This window comes from Physeter macrocephalus, chromosome 6, assembly GCF_002837175.3.
Source record: "Physeter macrocephalus isolate SW-GA chromosome 6, ASM283717v5, whole genome shotgun sequence".
NCBI classification, from domain to species: Eukaryota; Metazoa; Chordata; class Mammalia; order Artiodactyla; family Physeteridae; genus Physeter; species Physeter macrocephalus.
In genome coordinates, this window is record NC_041219.1 from 87,309,014 (window position 1) to 87,326,353 (window position 17,340).

The 17,340-nt window shown below is 53.8% G+C and overlaps 1 protein-coding gene across 1 annotated transcript; it reads left to right on the plus strand.

Annotated features, from left to right (window-relative positions):
• Nucleotides 1–10,145: 10,145 nt before the first annotated feature.
• KRT8 (keratin 8) lies at nucleotides 10,146–17,254 on the plus strand. The gene is made up of 10 exons (XM_028491503.1): nucleotides 10,146–10,230; nucleotides 10,439–10,698; nucleotides 13,052–13,332; nucleotides 14,642–14,666; nucleotides 14,723–14,881; nucleotides 15,466–15,630; nucleotides 15,906–16,031; nucleotides 16,616–16,836; nucleotides 16,975–17,033; nucleotides 17,202–17,254. Exons 1-10 carry the CDS (start codon nucleotides 10,146–10,148, stop codon nucleotides 17,252–17,254), a joined length of 1,434 nt encoding a protein of 477 aa, XP_028347304.1.
• The last annotated feature ends 86 nt before the right edge of the window (nucleotides 17,255–17,340 follow it).

Genomic DNA, 17,340 nt, shown 5'->3' on the forward strand with positions numbered 1-17,340 from the left:
TTATGATTATAAATATGTAAGAGATCTGACACTTTGACCTTTAGTGGGGACCCAGCAAATGAAAGCTGCCATCATCATCACCATCATTCATTCCCTACATCACCACCACCACCACCACCACCATCATGGTCGGCAGGGAAAGGAGCCCTGGGTTGGGAGATGGGGAAGCAGAGGGCGTGTCAACAGGCAGAGCTCAGTTGACATGGCTGGCTGCCTGGGAATTGGATTTGCAAACTTGTGTTTTGCATAGTGGCAGAGCTTTGCATGTTATCCCTTTATTACTATCCCAGAGACTCCTTCTTATAGTCCCAAGTGCCACCTCTCTCTAGTTAGCCTCAGTGCTTCTGAACCAGCGCTCTCTCCCACTTGAGCACCTCCTGTGGGCTGAGTGGACACTGCAGAGGACACAGAGATGCATGAGACATGGTCCCATCCTGCAAGGGCTTCAATTCTCACAAGGCAAATGAGTCAAAGCGGGTGTGAACACAAGTTCCATGGGGTGATGATCTCAAAGACAGCGAAGGGATGGGGGAGGCTGCACAGGGCGGCGGTGTGGTGAGAGTCGAGCTAACGTTGATTGAAAACCTACACCTGTCAGGCACTGTTCCCTTACCTGATGTTCAGACCCGTCCTCTTAGGTAGTTGCATTTTCAGCTGAGGAAAAGGAACCTCAGAGAGATTAAGTAGAGTGTCCAGTTTCACACAGTTGGGAAGTGGCTCCAAAATTCTTTTGATTGCATTCACTATCCTTTGGCCTTCGGTCACACCTGGCTGCAGAGCCGATGAACATGCATTAACAGGCTTGGTGAGCCCCACCAGTGAGGAGTCCATGGGGTTCAGATTCCAGTCCTCTTCACAGCTGTGGGGACCTGGGCACTTACCCATCCCCGCCTGGAGAGGTCTTTATAAGCTTGCATGAGCTGAAGTTTGCAGTGCACATACTTGGCCTTAGGATGTGTATCTGGGGCTCCGCCAACCCATCTATTGACCCCCTCTGCCACAACTTCCCAGATGACAATGCACATTGCACTTGTACAAAGCTGGAGCTTTGGGAGTTCCTTACTTACAGTGAGCAGAAGTCTCTCTCTGGGGGCTTCTTCCTGCTGGTGCTGGTCGTATCCCTTGGGCCACAGGGATGAATGTCTCTTCTTCTTCCTGGAAGTCCATGCCTCTTCTCCAGGGAACATACTCTCAGTGCCAGCTGAAAATGCAGCTACTTAAGAGGTCTGTGGAATGCGGTTCTCATTCATCTCCTTATCCCAGACATCTCCTTGCATCAGCTCCCATTTGTCCAGGTCCCTTGTAAGAGTCAGGCAAGAGCCAAACCCTGTTCTCCAAGAATGGCATGATCAGAGGGGAGGAAATGGGCTCTCCCATGCTTGGATCTGCTGCAGAGGACCACAGAGGGTTTCACGGTGGCCTTGTCATGCTGTTGCTGGCGTGAAGGTGTTCATGTGCATGCGTGTGTGATGAACAAAGGTAAGGTGATGGGTGTAAACTGTGTGTTCAGGGGAGGGTCTACACATTCCCTCTGTGGCATGTACTCTGGGCCAGCGCCCTGCCAGGCAGAGGCTGGCACAAGAGATGGGAACCATACTCAGACACTAGAGGATGCTGTCCTGTCTGCAAGAAGCTATGGTCTGACGTCACTGAGATGAATGTGATGGCAGGGGAAGGTCCAGCAGCTCATGGCAAGTGTGTGCAGCAGAGTGGCTGGACAGAAGGTGCTAGGGTTCAGAAGGGAGCTATGGGAAGTGCCTATGTTGGACTCGGCCATGCAATCAACTGCCGTATCCTGTAGATTCTTTCTTCTTACCGTCTTCTCTCCACATGGCTCCTGGCACCCCACAAGCCTTCTCACTTGTGTGCTGCAATAGCCGCCTTTCTAGTCTCCTGCCAGTTTTTGCCACTACCATCTAACCTACACATCGCAGCCCCCTGAATCTCTGAATCTTCTTTTTTTTTTTTTTTTTGTGGTATGCGGGCCTCCCTCTGTTGCGGCCTCTCCCGCCGCGGAGCACAGGCTCCGGACGCGCAGGCCCAGCGGCCATGGCTCACGGGCCCAGCCGCTCCGCGGCACGTGGGATCCTCCCAGACCGGGGCGCGAACCCGGTTCCCCTGCATCAGCAGGCGGACGCGCAACCACTGCGCCACCAGGGAAGCCCCCCCTTGAATCTTCTTAAAGCACTGCTTTAACCGTGTCCCCTCCTGTCCCACACCTTCCTTGGCCCCCGTGACCACCTTCCTGTTCCATAGGAATCTTGTTCTCATCCAATAACTTATTGCATTTCCATATCTTTCTTTTCTAAGCTCAATTCCATCAAGCCCAAGCTCATTTATTTTTATATTTTTGATACTTTAATTAATTAATTAATTTTTGGCTGCGTTGGGTCTTCATTGCTGCACGTAGGCTTTCTCTAGCTGTGGTGAGCGGGGGCTGCTCTTCATTGCGGTGTGCGGGCTTCTCATTTTGGTGGCTTCTCTTGTTGTGGAGCACAGGCTCTAGGGCTTGGGCTTCAGTAGTTGTGGCATGTGGGCTCAGTAGTTGTTGCTCGCGGGCTCTAGAGCGCAGGCTCAGCACTGGTGGCGCATGGGCTTAGTTGCTCCGCGGCATGTGGGATCTTCCCGGACCAGGGCTCGAACCCGTGTCCCCTGCATTGGCAGGTGGATTCTTAACCACTGTGCCACCAGGGCTTCTCTCCAAGGTGGGCTGGGCCTTAGCTGTTTGCATCCCATTCCTTCCTGTTTCTCCCTCAGCTCTTCACTTCACCAGAACAGAATGGTCTCCCCAAACCAGAGCTTCCCCACCAGGGTGCCTGGTCGCACCATTTGTGCCGAGAGTGGGCTATACTTGTGTGATACATTGGGCCCACCAGCCCTCTGAGTGTCAGAGGGAAGCCTTGGGTGGCCAGAGCCTCTGGCCTGACCACAACTAGTCCCAAGCAGACCTTTTCATTTACCCCAGCTTGCCATATACAAATGATCATTTCCTGTGAGTCACAACCCTTGACCGTGGAGAAGGTTGGGAATGGCCTAAGCAGTGGCCGTTTCCCGGGGTGAGGTGGAATGAGATCCAGATACCCAGAGAACTCTCAGAGGACCACGCCTTGCCCATGACTTTTCACGACCCCATCAATGTTGTGCAACTTTCTCTTCTGTACGAGGTGTGGAAGGGTCACTGCTCCTGTATATCAGGAGAGCAAGAAAGGGCCCTTCCTCTTCACCCAGGGCTGGGATGGGTGCCTGGGCTACTGTGTGAGAGTGGGCCCTACCTTGGGACCCTGGCAAGTACAGGGTATCAGGGCGGTCAAAGGTTCTTTTTTTTTTTTTTTTTTTTAAATTGAAATATGGTTGATTTACAGTGTTGTGTTAGTCTCAGGTGTACGGCAAAGTGATTCAGTTATACATACATGTATATATATGTATATTCTTTTTCAGATTCTTTTCCCTTATAGGTTAATACAAGGTATTGAATACAGTTCCCTGTGCTATACAATAGGTCCTTGTTGTTTATTTATTTTATATACAGTAGTGTCTGTTAATTCCAAACTCCTAATTTATCCCTCCCCAAAGGTTCTTGTCCAACAACACTAGTTATGGTTTTTTAAAAAATATTTATTTTAATTAATTAAATTAATTAATTAGGTTGTGCCGGGTCTTAGTTGCGACAGGCGTGCTTCTTAGTTGTGGCATGCAAACTCTTAGTCGTGGCATGCAAACTCTTAGTTGCGGCATGTGGGATCTAGTTCCCTAACCAGGGATCGTCCCTGGGCCCCCTGCATTGGGATTGTGGAGTCTTAACAACTGCGCCACCAGGGAAGTCCCTAGTTATGGGTTTTTAAGGGGGTGCTGGGTGGATGTTTTTCAGACCACAAAGAGCTCCCCTTTTCAAGCAGGCCCCTAGATTTCTCTGAGGCTGGGGGGTGTGGGCTGAAAAATGGACAATCAGAAGTCCATCCCAGGGCTTCCCTGGTGGCGCAGTGGTTGAGAGTCTGCCTGCCGATGCAGGGGACACGGGTTCGTGCCCCGGCCCGGGAAGATCCCACATGCCGTGGAGCGGCTGGGCCCATGAGCCATGGCCGCTGAGCCTGCGCGTCCGGAGCCTGTGCTCCGCAACGGGAGAGGCCGCAACAGTGAGAGGCCCGCATACCGCAAAAAAAAAAAAAAACAAGTCCATCCCAGATGACCGACTTTGGCCGCTGAGCCTGCGCGCCCGGAGCCTGTGCTCCGCAACGGGAGAGGCCGCAACAGTGAGAGGCCCGCATACCGCAAAAAAAAAAAAAAAAGAAGTCCATCCCAGATGACCGACTTCAGGCAATGTGGCGGTAAGGGAGCTCACTTCAGTATGCTTCTCCACCTCACCAGTCCTCCTGCCTCCTTGGAGGACCCTTGGACACAATGCTGACACTCTGCTCCTCTTCCCCTCAAGGTACGGCCCCCATCTCTCAAGCCCTGCCCATGATAGTGCCAGTTTGCTGATCTGAGGACAGTCTCTGGGCTGCTAAACGCCCACATCACTCTTCTTGCTTCTCATCACTATACAGGAAGTGTGATATAGTGGTTAGGGCCTTGGAGAAAGAGCCACACTGCTGTGTGAGTCTGGGTATGTTTCTTAACCTCTCTGTGGCTCATCAGGTAAAAATGGTATTATAGCACTTACTTTATAGGGTTCTTATGTAGTGTAAATGAATTAATACTTGGAAAACATTTTTGTACCATATCAGTATTATTATTACCCTATTAGAATAAGTGGCATTATGTGTCTGTCTGTCTCTCCCTGCACACAGTGAAGACCACTGGGGACCCAATTCCCTCAGAGCCTTCCCAGCATGTGCCCAATGTATAGCCAGCCACCAATATACTGAATTAATGACTAAGGACTCCTAATATTCACCTTTCAACAGAAGCCTTCAGGCCACACCTTGCTTTGGTCATAGGAGGCTCCTACCTGTACTGAACTGGTGTGAAAGGAACCAAAAAACTATCTCACCACACTTTTTAGGCTAGTGCCTGATAAGTAAATGAGTGGACAAGTGAATGAATGAGTGGACAAAAACAGGAGGGAATAAAGGTCTGGAGTCCCTGCCCCTGACTCCCCACCTTGGTCCTCAGGTTGCTGGGCAGGAAATCCAGAACAAAAGACCTCTGGACAATAGCTCCATTGCCCAGCAGCCCAAGCCAAGGGTAATTCTCAGTGCTGGAGGGGGTGGTGGTGTGTGTGTGTTTTGGGGGCTGTAGCTGAGGCCCAGGTCCTTGCTGTTCCTTTTTCCCTCCTGCGCTCCTGTCTGGTTACCTGACACACCTTTAGGAAAGCTTTCTTGCAGTGGAGCTGTGTAGCGGGGCTGGGCTGTGTGACTACTTCCTTAGGGTCCCATCCTCCTGGGGAGCCTTCTTCAGTGACTCCCTGCTTTCCCATTTCCCATCGCTCAGGCCTCTTGCATTCTGTCCTCGCCTGCATGAGTGGGACCCATTCGGGTCCTCTCTCCATCTCTACGTCCCTGGCCACCCCCGTGGAGTGTCAGGCTCTGGGGACTGGCCACTCTCTATTTTACCCCCTGAGGCGCAGGTGTATCATCCTTTCTGAGCAGGGACCCTGCAGTGCACTGGACTTGGGCTCTGACCTATTCTTCCAGGGGGAAGAGAAGAGTGTGTTCCTGGAGGTCTGGGTGTGACAGCAGAGCCAAAGCCAGGTGCTCAACCCTGGCTGCAGCAAGGAAGCTTTATAAAACATGCAGGTGCAGCCTGGGTGATTTTGGTGTGCATGCTCCAGACAGAGAATCAGAATTAAGGGGAAGGACCCTAACGGCTGAGCTAGGCTTGACTGCCCATCCAACGGATGGCCTCTTCTGGTTTGGTATCAGTGGAAACAAGGGTGTGAGGATCGGAAGGTGAGTGGGAGACCTCATCATCTCCAGGCTGTCAGGCTTGTCTCCTTTCCTCCCTAAGAAGGTTTACCTCATGGGGAAGGTTCTCCCCATGCTTGTTCTAATAATTTCTAACCACATCTTCTATCAAAATCAAAATTTCGGTTCGGAGAACATTCATGGATGCCTAATCAAAGCGTAAAGCTCTGTGATGGTAGAATATGGATCAAGGCTCTCAGAGTGGGGAGGATTGGGATGTTCTAGTCCAAACCCTTACCTGATTTAGGAATCCTCCTACAGTGAACCCAGTGGACAGCTGGTTAGCACACCTTGGGCTCGAGACTTCTAGGGACAGGAGCTTGCTTCCTCTCTAGGCAGTCCATTCCCATTTGGGCTGGCTTTAATCATCAGAGCTGTGTTTATCACGAAGACAAATAGTTACCATTTACTGAGCATTGACTGTGAACCATTTTGGCCTTGAGGCACATGGCACAAAAATCAACAATCAAATCAACTTTATTATATTCATGATGTGGCTTACTGATGGGTGTTCCCACCATCTGTGGCTTCCCACTTAAATGAATTGTTCTTGCTGCCTTGGTGCTAAATTCAGATATTTCCATGCCAACAACAAGATTTTAAATTGCTCATCTTTTAAAGTGATTTCAGTGCTTTGGAGATGCTGCCCTGGTTACTAACCTAGAGGCAGGGAATCGACCTTCAGCATCTAAACAAAATCTTTCCCTTCTATCCCCTGACCCGTCTGCTGGCCCACGAAGTCCGTACTTGATATATGTGGCTAATTTATGCTTTTGTGGATTTTCTTTCTTGTGACAGCTTTACTGAACTATAATTCACATAACGATCGCCATAATTAATTTTAGGACATTTTCATCACTCCAAAAAGAAACCCCATACTTTTACCAATTACCTCCATTCTCCCCAGCCTGGAGGTGGTTTGGCAACCGCAGATCTGCTTTCTGTCTCTACAGATTTGCCTATTCTGGACGTTTCATATAAATAGAATCATGCAATATGTGATCCTGCGTCGTAGCATGTATCCGTGATTCATTCCTTTTTACTGAGAATGATATACCATCATATGGCTATGTTGCATTTTGTTTCTCCATTCATCAGTTGGTGGACACTTGTGTTGTTTCCATTTTGGCTGCTGTGAATAGAGCTGCTGCGAATGTGGTGTCTTTGTGTCACCATTCCTGATCACTGAGAAGAACGTGTTCAGACCATCTTTTCCGATGATTGTGAGTGATGCAGCGATAAGAGCTATCCTGCTCACCCATCTCTGCCCTCAGCCTTGACACAACTGCTCAGGGCTTCAGGGCCTCCTCGGTGTCATCCTGTGCCGTCACCATCGGGGTGGAGGGGACACGCGTCTCCTCTTTCCCTCTTCTGATCTCCAGGAAAGGCAGTTTGGAGCAGAATCGTCTGGGTTGGGCAGTCACCAAAAACACTTTCCCTTTCATTGCATAGGCAGCAGCGTGCAGACCACAGTGGCCAGAGACAGTCTTACAAGGAGTTGCCCCCACGGGCTACCTTAGTCCAGTTTTCTGTTCCCTCACCACTAGGCCCTCGTCCTGGGGCCTCCCCCTATTGCCTCCACCCCGGAATCCCAGGCAGAGGCCACAGGAGAGGGCAGCTTTGGTCTCTTCTCTTGCACCAAGGCTGGGCTTGGGGCATGGGGGAGGGGTTGGCTGGGGTCTCTGGGCGACAGGGAGCTGACAAGCATTGTTCTGGGCTGCCCCAGCGAAAAGGGACTCACCCTGGGTGAGATCTGGGCCGCCCTACAGCCTGAAAACCACAGGGTCCCTTGTAGCCGGCTTTGTCCTCACCTTAAACAAAAGGCACTCCTGGAACCAGGGAACCAGATGAGTTCGGGTGGAGGGGCTGAGATTTCAGGGAGGGCTTTGGGCTGCAGGTCTGTGTTCAGGACTTCAGGTGAGGTCTCTCCCCTCCAAGTCTGCCCAGGTGTACTCTGTTGGAGAGGAGAAGTGGGGAGCTGGTCGTCCTCCCTCCCCAGGGCTGCCATACCTGTCTGACCAGCCCCTCCCTCTCTCCTTCCGCCTTCTCTGTGCCTGATTTGGCACCGGGCCCATACCCCTCCCTTTGGTCTCAGGAAGGTGAAGTCTCTCTGCCCTGCACGGTGTGGGAGTTTGGTGGGGAAGGGGTAGCTTGCATTCGAATCACTGCTTGGAAAATTAAGCATTGTTTAAAGGGGCTGAGAGAGGGCCTGGTACAAACAGGTACTGCCTGGTTCCGTGTGGCAGGAGGCCAGGGCTGGGGAGGGTGGGGAGGAGAAAAGAGGGGAGGGGAGAAAGGGATGTGGTCACTGTGTCCCCTCTAAGAGTCTTTGGCTTTCCGGAAGGGACTTCAAAGTGTGTCCTTTTGTGTGTACGTGTGTCTGATCTGGTGTGTGTGATACGAGGGGAGCTTATCTGTGTGTCTGTCTTTTTTTTTTTTTTTTTTTTGTGGTACGCGGGCCTCTCACTGTTGTGGCCTCTCCCGTTGTGGAGCACAGGCTCCGGACGCGCAGGTTCATCGGCCATGGCCCACGGGCTCAGCCGCTCCGCGGCATGTGGGATCTGCCCGGAACGGGGCACGAGCCCGTGTCCCCTGCATCGGCAGGCAGACTCTCAACCACTGCGCCTCCAGGGAAGCCCTGTGTGTCTGTTTTTTTGGATTTGTCTGTCTTCCAAGGAGGGGGCTTCTGGTCTCTCTGTCCCTCTGTAGGGGTCTCTATGCCTGTCCTCTGGAACCCTGGGTGTCTTTACTGGAGAAGGATAGGGAGGCATCTGTACATCTGCCCCCTCGTGATAGGCGGTCAGGGTAGCAGTCACCCTCTCCCCTGGGTTGGGGGTTGGGGGCTGTGGGCCATCTGTCCCTCTACCCCCAGGGGATCTGTCGGTCTCTAGTTAACAGCCATCCAGTCCCCACTTCATGCCCTGCAGGATCTTTCAGAGAATCTAGCCCCAGCCATTAGAGAGTCTCAAAGCTGGAATCTCTGCCTCGGGGACCCAAACCTCCTGTTTTCCACCTACAGCCTGCCCCACCCAGGCCTGGGGTGCCTTACTCAGCTCCCCATTCTCCAGCCTTCTGCAGGTGCATGCTGTGCCCCAACCCAGTCTCCTGACTCATTCTCATAATGGGTTTGTGGAGACAGGTGCAGGGACTCTTCCCCTTCTCCTCTGGCCATCTGGCGGCCTGGGAGGAGAAAGAGAAGGAGGGCCCAGGTGGGTGCAGGTTGGCTCACCATCGGTGCCCCCCACTCCACAGTCCTGCCTCCTTTCCTGTGGTTCACCCACTGGGAGCTATGGGAATGACTCCCCCAAGCAGCAAGGAGAGCGATGAGATGAAGTCCCCGACGACGTAGCTGCCTGCTCTCCTGAGCTCTCCAGCCTGCCCTTTTGCTCTTGTTCATCCTTCTCTGTGCCTTTCAGCCCGGTCCGGGGAATCCTGTGATCTTGGGAAGAGAGAAAGACACGGGATTGTGTCCAGGAAAAGTGCTGTGTTGGACCTCACTTTAACTTGCACGTACAGCCCCAGAGGGATGACAGCCTGTGTGTGTGTGTGTGTGTGTTCATTCATTCATTCCACAAATGTTTACCCAGCCCCTCTCGGCATTGCACCGAGCGCTGAGGGCACAGCAGTAACTGAGGAGAGACTAGGCAAATGGTTGACCTCGGGTTCAAGGATTCGGAACCCAGCCCTGTCCTCCAACCTGGGCAGACCTTCGTAATCACTCGAAGTGGAGAGAAGAACACGAAGGACACGGGGTGGTGTCTCTGGGGTGTCAGCTGCTCAGAGGAGACCCAAATGCCACAGACCCCTTTCCTGCTCTGCTCCCCAGTCTGTGCATTTACTTCCCACAGGAGGGAAGGAGATAAGACCCAGGATTCAGGGTTGCAGTGGCTGGGCCACCCCGCAAGGCTCTGTTAGGGAGCAGGTAGAGGCTGGCAGCCCTTGCACGTCTCACATTCACTGAGTTACCCTTTCCTGGGCTCTGCGGTGGTGCAGGGGTGGGCTCCGGGGCGGGAGCAGCTCTCTGCTGCCCCCACCTGAGTCCGGCCTGTAGGTGGCAGGTGTCAGGTTAGGCCCTGCCCCCTCAGGGCCTAGCCACTCAGCTGCAAGGCCGATCCCCTCCTCCTGGGCTGGGCTCTTTTTTATAAAAGGCCATCCGGGAGCTGTACCCCACCTAGGAGCAGCTTCGCAACTCCTCGAGTCTCTGTGTGCTTCGGCCTCTTCGCCTCCTCTCCAGCCTCCACCATGTCCATCAGGGTGACCCAGAAGTCCTACAAGGTGTCCCCCTCCGGCCCCCGGTCCTTCAGCAGCCGCTCGTACACCAGTGGGCCGGGCGCCCGCATCAGCTCCTCGGCCTTCTCCCGGGTAGGCAGCAGCATGAGTCTGGCTGCAGGTTACAGCGCGGTCCCGGGTCTGGGGGGCATCACAGCTGTCACAGTGAACCAGAGCCTGCTGAGCCCCCTCAAGCTGGAGGTGGTCCCCGACATCCAGACCACGCGCACCCAGGAGAAGCAGATCAAGACCCTGAACGACACACTCGGGCGCCCGCATCAGCTCCTCGGCCTTCTCCCGGGTGGGCAGTAGCAGCAGCTTCCGGGGAGGCCTGGGCAGCAGCATGAGTCTGGCTGCAGGTTACAGTGGGGCCCCAGGTCTGGGGGGCATCACAGCTGTCACGGTGAACCAGAGCCTGCTGAGCCCCCTCAAGCTGGAGGTGGACCCCGACATCCAGGCCGTGCGCACCCAGGAGAAGGAGCAGATCAAGACCCTGAACAACAAGTTCGCCTCCTTCATCGACAAGGTGAGGGCTCCCCCTGCGTGGCCGGTGGTGCCTGGGGCCGGACCAGGATCCCAGCCCTTTCTCTTGGTCACCCCACCCTCGGTGGGCACATCTCCAGCCCCTCCCTGGCGTCCTGCTGGGCCCCACCCACTCTGGCAGCACTCCCGCTTCCGACGGATGTCTCGGCGCCCTCCCCTCACCCCATGCACTTTGGTTTGGGCTGGGGAAGGGATAGAGAGGGGGTCCGGGTGGCTTCTGACTCTAAATCTTGGGGCTCCCTCCCTCACTCGCCCATCTCACCCCAACTCGAGGTCTGATCGTCTGTAAAGCTTTCAGCTCTGCAAGAGTCCCAGCTGTTCAGCTGGCGGGTGGGAGGGCAGTTCCTCCCTCAGTTTCACCCTTCTCCCTAGCATGGCCCCAAGGGCTTCTCAACAGTGCTCCTGTGCTTTAAATTTTTTTTTTTTTTTTAAATAGGAGATTGATAGGATTCTGGGAGAAGGAAGCGGCTGTCTTGATTCAAACAGGCAAATATTGATCCAGGCCTTCGGCGTACCGGGGCCCGAGTGTTGGGGGCATCAAGATGAGTCATAACTTGGCCAGGGCCCCGGGAGCCGGCCGTGTGGGCGGCGCCGGGCGGGGCCGAGACCCGCCCCCACCGAGGGCTGAGGGGCCGAGGCCCGCGGTACTGGGGACCCGCTCCTCTGCCTGGGGGCGTGTATCGGGGTCGGGTGGACGCCAGGGCCTGGCTTCAGGAAAGCCCATCCAGGATTCAAAGTCTGCGGGCGTGCGACACCCCACCTGCGTTTCACGTCCTGTTAAACCCCACGATTTACGGCTTTAGATAAGGCGTCTGTCCGCCAACTCCCCTCTCCCCGCTGGGCCCTTGTCCCCTCTCACTCCTCCCTACTACCCCGGCTCCGCCCCAAAGAACTGGCTTCCCTTTCCCAGGGAATGCGCCAGGCCCGGTGCAGCTAACCACAGGCCGAAGGTTCCCAGTGCTCGGCCCTTTCCTTTGATGGACTACCTTGCTAGATCTGATTTCCTCATCTACAAAATGGGCACGCTAATCCCTAAGTCAAAGAGGTTTTGCCTATTCAAGCATATAATGTATGTAAGAGTTTAGCAGTGTTTGGCCTACATTAAACAGTCTAATAAGGCTAAATGTTATTATCACTTATTGTTTATAATTTTGGGGCAGAATGAGCTGGGGAAGAAAGGGATTTACAGAGAGGGATTTGCTGGATCTGGACCAGACCCTTAAGATAACCTTCTAAGTCCTTCCAATTTAAAAGAAGTCCAACTTTGGGTTGATTTATTTATTTTTATTTTTATTTTTTTTTGCGGTACGCGGGCCTCTCACTGCTGTGGCCCCTCCCTTTGCGGAGCACAGGCTCAGTGGCCATGGCTCACGGGCCCAGCCGCTCCGTGGCATGTGGGATCTTCCCGGACCGGGGCACGAACCCGTGTCCCCTGCATCGGCAGGCGGATTCCCAACCACTGCGCCACCAGGGAAGCCCTGGGTTGATTTAAGAAAAAAAAAAAAAAAAAAAAAAAAGTCCTTCCTCTTCTTGGAACCAGTTTATTATTCTTTCTTTTTAAAAATTTCCCTTCCAACATGCCTTAATTTCATCCTAAAATCTGGATTCCTTGAGCCCCAAGGAACCTAGGACCTTTGTGTTTGGGACAGGAGGACAGGGTTGTGGATTCTGGGTAGGGTAGGGTAGGGTGGGGTTGGATGTTGGAGAACTCAAAGGGAGGGCTGTGGGGAGGAGGGTCTTCAGTTTGCAGACAGATTTACCTTGTTTCTTGCCTCTTCCCCGGCTAAAAGTGACTTCTGCGCAGGGGTGGGGCTCTGGATAGGGCTCGCCTGAGTTCTTCTAGGCCATTGCAGGGTTGAGGAGACCCAGGCTCAGAGAGGGGAAGCAATTCAAGATCAGGTAGCAGTGTCTGGCTAAAACCTAGGTCCTCCGGCGAATGCTCTCCAGGCTGTAGGACTAAAGTTTCCTTATAGTCAATGAGTCCCTCAAAGCCACTCCAAATAATAATCATGATGATAATATTATTTGCTGTGAACAATCTACATTTTTTTCAATCATATATAAAGTGTTAATTAAAACTTGGCTACTTTTATTGACAGCAATATACAATCGAAGTCAATAAGACCCATTTGTTTTGCAAATATAGCTTCAACATAACTGCTAGCTATCCTCTTACAACCATGTATCCCCTTCTTTCCCCCCAACTCAGCACTAATGGGGTTCCGGAGACCCCACGGCTTGGGGAGTGGATGAGGGGAAAAGACAGTGCTTGCTTCATGTCAGACTTTGAGCCCTGGCCTGATGTTCAATGTGGACCTTTCTGCCTCATCATGCAGGTACGGCACCTGGAGCAGCAGAACAAGATTTTGGAGACCAAATGGAACCTTCTGCAGCAGCAGAAGACAGCCCGGAGCAACATAGACAACATGTTTGAGAGCTACATCAACAACCTCCGGCGGCAGCTGGAAACCCTGGCCCAGGAGAAGCTGAAGCTGGAAGTGGAGCTTGGCAACATGCAGGGGCTGGTGGAGGACTTCAAGACCAGGTATGAGGAAGAGATCCAAAAGCGCACAGACATGGAGAATGAATTTGTCATCAAGAAGGATGTGGATGAAGCTGGAAACCCTGGCCCAGGAGAAGCTGAAGCTGGAAGTGGAGCTTGGCAACATGCAGGGGCTGGTGGAGGACTTCAAGACCAAGTGAGCCTCTGTCCTCCCCAACTGAAGTCATCCCATCCCACCCGGCCCCTTGGGACCAGAGGCCTAAGACACCAAGGCCCTCTGCTTGCTGGGCAGTGCAGTCTTATATAATTCGGGTGACCCCAGGACAAGGTTTTCTCAGGACAGTATAGGTTTATGTCCATTGTTAATAGCACCTCCCTTCCCCCTTCAATCTCAGAGCTGTCCCAATTTGGACAAAAAAATTATCTGCTAATGTTTACACAGTAAACCTAAAATGGGAGACAGAGGTAGCCAACAGGCCTCTCTTGTATACTAATAGCCCTAGACTCCATTTCTTCCTTAACCCCTGATTTCCAGCACATTCCAGAAAGTTCTGTCTGAGGTTTCATGTCGGTGCCTGTTGCTAATCCTCCTCATATGCCTAATCCAATGTGTATTTGTGGATCTGGAGAGAGATTTCCTGCTCCAGGCCTCCCCACTGGCTGATGATAGCATGGAGTAAGGGTGGGGAAACAGTAGCTGGTTGGGGCCGAAGGACCAGACCAGCCATCTCATATCTTCTTGCATTTCCATTAACTGAATTTTCTAGCTATCTTTGCCCTGCTGGAAAGACCCACAGCAACCTCACCTTTGCCTCCATCCTCTGATTATATCTCTTTCTCACCAGGTACGAGGAAGAGATCCAAAAGCGCACAGACATGGAGAATGAATTTGTCATCATCAAGAAGGTGAGGGAGTACCCATTCCCCCACCAGACACTGGAGGCTGGCGCTTAGAGACTCAGGCTAGAGGCTTTCTGTTCTTAAATGTTTCTAAGTAATGGGACAACATTTGGGTGCCTCCTAGGTATCTAGCATAGAAGGACAGAGAGGTAGTTAGGTGCATTTGGACAGAACTCTGGACATTAATGTTGGGACATGGTTAAGAAAACGGAGCAGTAGAATTTGAGGTCTGGCTATAGAAGGCTTCCTGGAGGAGGAGGAGGAGGAGGAGGACAGAGGAGGAGAAGGAGGAGGGAAGTGGGGGAGAAGGAAGGGTGTGTAGGAAGCAGGTAAAAGTGCTGGGGCTGGGGATGCAGGTGTGATGGGGCAGAGACTGGACTGGGTCAGGCCATACACAGTGAGGTGGGGAAGACAATTAGTTAGAAAGTTTTAAGTCCAGGCCATTGGGTGCCCCTGGCTTGGGGTCAGGAGTGGGCACTCAGCTCAGGCTCCCCCCCGCCTGCCCCGCAGGATGTGGATGAAGCTTACATGAACAAGGTAGAGCTGGAGTCCCGCCTGGAAGGGCTGACTGACGAGATCAACGTCCACAGGCAACTGTATGAAGAGGAGATCCGCGAGACGCAGTCGCAGATTTGACACCTCCGTGGTCCTGTCCACGGACAACAACCGCTCTCTGGACCTGGACGGCATCATCGCCGAGGTGGAGTCCCGCCTGGAAGGGCTGACTGACGAGATCAACTTCTACAGGCAGCTGTATGAAGAGGTACGTTCTTGGGCGCTGGAGACTGAGGTTCCGCAGCCCCATCAGAGGCCCCTCCCAGCCCCCAGTGCACCAACAGACAAGGGCCCATCACTGAATAATTACAGCTGCCAGTAGTAGCCCGGCATGGATGTTCTATATGTTCTGTCCCCCTGCATGAGGGAGGGTTTATTATCCCGCTTCACAGATGAGAAAATGGGCTCAGAGAACTGAAATAGCCTGTCCAAGGTCATCATACACAGAGTGGTGACCCAGCTGCAGCTCAGGCCTGCTCTGTCCCCAGGGCCTTAGTTAGATTCTATGGGCCGAATGAGAGCCCTCTGTGGGCGCCATACTGGTAGCTGAGAGCGTGGAAGGGCTCTGCCCCTCTGGTTTCTCACCCAAAGTCAGATTTCCTTTTATCCCGGCCTCATTTCATCTTACTTCCCTCCAAGTTCCAGGTCTTTGACCCATCTTCCTTCTTTAGGAACTTTGCCTTCTCTCCAGCCCTAGCTCCCACTGTCTTGTCCTTTATGGAAGGCCCTTCTGCAGAAGGGAACTCCTTGTGTGCGGGCCCAGGGCCTCACCACCTCCCCTCCCCACCACAGGAGATCCACGAGATGCAGTCACAGATTTCTGACACCTCTGTGGTCCTGTCCATGGACAACAGCCGCTCCCTGGACCTGGATGGCATCATTGCCGAGGTCAAGGCCCAGTATGAGGAGATCGCCAACCGCAGCCGGGCTGAGGCTGAGACCATGTATCAGATCAAGGTGAAGAGCTGGGTCACTATAGGCTGGTGTTCCTCTTCTGGCTAGTTCTGTGCCCTAGTCCTTGAGGAGGGAGAAGGATTTCAAACTTGACTCTGCCTGTTGCGAGCTGGGCTGCCGAGCAGTGCTGGGGGACAGGGACGTCCCTGTGCCCAGAGGTGTAGAGGGGGGTAGGGGAGAGATGACCTGGGTTCTGGTGACTTGGCTGAGAGGGCATTCTCCCTCGGAGGGACCGGGGGGGTCCCCTCTCAACCTCACTCCTTGTCTCACGTCTGCAGTACGAGGAGCTGCAGACCTTGGCTGGGAAGCACGGGGATGACCTCCGTCGCACAAAGACGGAGATTTCCGAGATGAACCGGAACATCAACCGACTCCAGGCTGAGATCGAGGGCCTCAAAGGCCAGGTATGGGCTGGGCTGGGGGTGGGAGAGGGTCTTGGGACACCTCCAGGTGAGAGGAGATAATGCAGGAAGAGTGAGAGGTCTGGGGGTTGGGGATGGAATCCTAGACCAGAGTCAGAAGATGGAGGGGCAGCTAGAGTCCAGACTGCTCCTGGGAGGCCGAGGGGTGCTGAGGAGGCCCCTCTGTGAGGGCCGGGCTGGTAGGTTGGGGGTCCAGGATGGGTCCCCCAAGCCTGCTTTATTATATCTGTCTTATATATCAGGGTAAGATTGGGCTCTGATGCTTTAAGGAAGTTTAGAAAGCAGAGATCTAGTCCAGCTGGGGGTGGGGATAATACCGCACAGCGTCCCAGGTGAGAAGTTCGTGCGGGGGAAGTGCCTGGAAGCTGCTCATATTTCCCCATTCCGCTTCCTGAATCTCACCCACCTGTAGCATTTTCTTGGCTTGAGCCAGGTGGAGTTGTTTAATCCAGGTCAGGGAGAGGGGGGTCCCTAAAGGAGGGGAAAGGGAGAGCGGGTGCAGGGGGAGGAGGGGAGGAGGCAAGCAGACTCTGCTCTAACTGCTTACCTGTCCCCTCCTCCCCCAGAGGGCTTCCCTGGAGGCCGCCATTGCCGATGCCGAGCATCGTGGGGAGCTGGCCCTCAAGGATGCTCAGGCCAAGCTGGCCGAGCTGGAGGCCGCTCTGAGAACCGCCAAGCAGGACATGGCGCGGCAGCTGCGCGAGTACCAGGAGCTGATGAACGTCAAGCTGGCCCTGGACGTGGAGATCGCCACCTACCGCAAGCTGCTGGAGGGCGAGGAGAGCCGGTGGGTGTGGGCGTTCTCTGACCGGCCCTGGTGCCCCATCCCTGGGACCTGGGGTGGGGAGGGGTGGGACTTGAGTCCTGTTGTCCTGGGATAAGGCCAGGGGTTGGTCCTGACATCCCCTGTGTCCTCTGGGTACAGGTTGGAGTCTGGGATGCAGAACATGAGCATCCACACCAAGACCACCAGCGGGTACTCAGGTGAGTGTCCTGGTCCTGGGGGCGCAGGGCAGGAGGGCAGCTCCTATACAATTCCCTCCGGTATAGCTGAGGAACCTGGGGCCCAGTTAAATGTCTTGTCCAAGGTCACGTAGCTAATAGCAAAGCTCTTTCCCGCGCCGCTCCTGGTTTTCCCCAACCATCTTGGAGGAGTGAACCAGGGCGGCTCCCTAATCCCTGGGGACCACGTCAGTCCGGAGTAGCAGGGAGAAGGGGGCGTGGCACCGGATGTGTGCATGGGCTCCTGTGCTCACGTGGCTGCCTCTGTTCCTGACCAGGTGGGCTGACC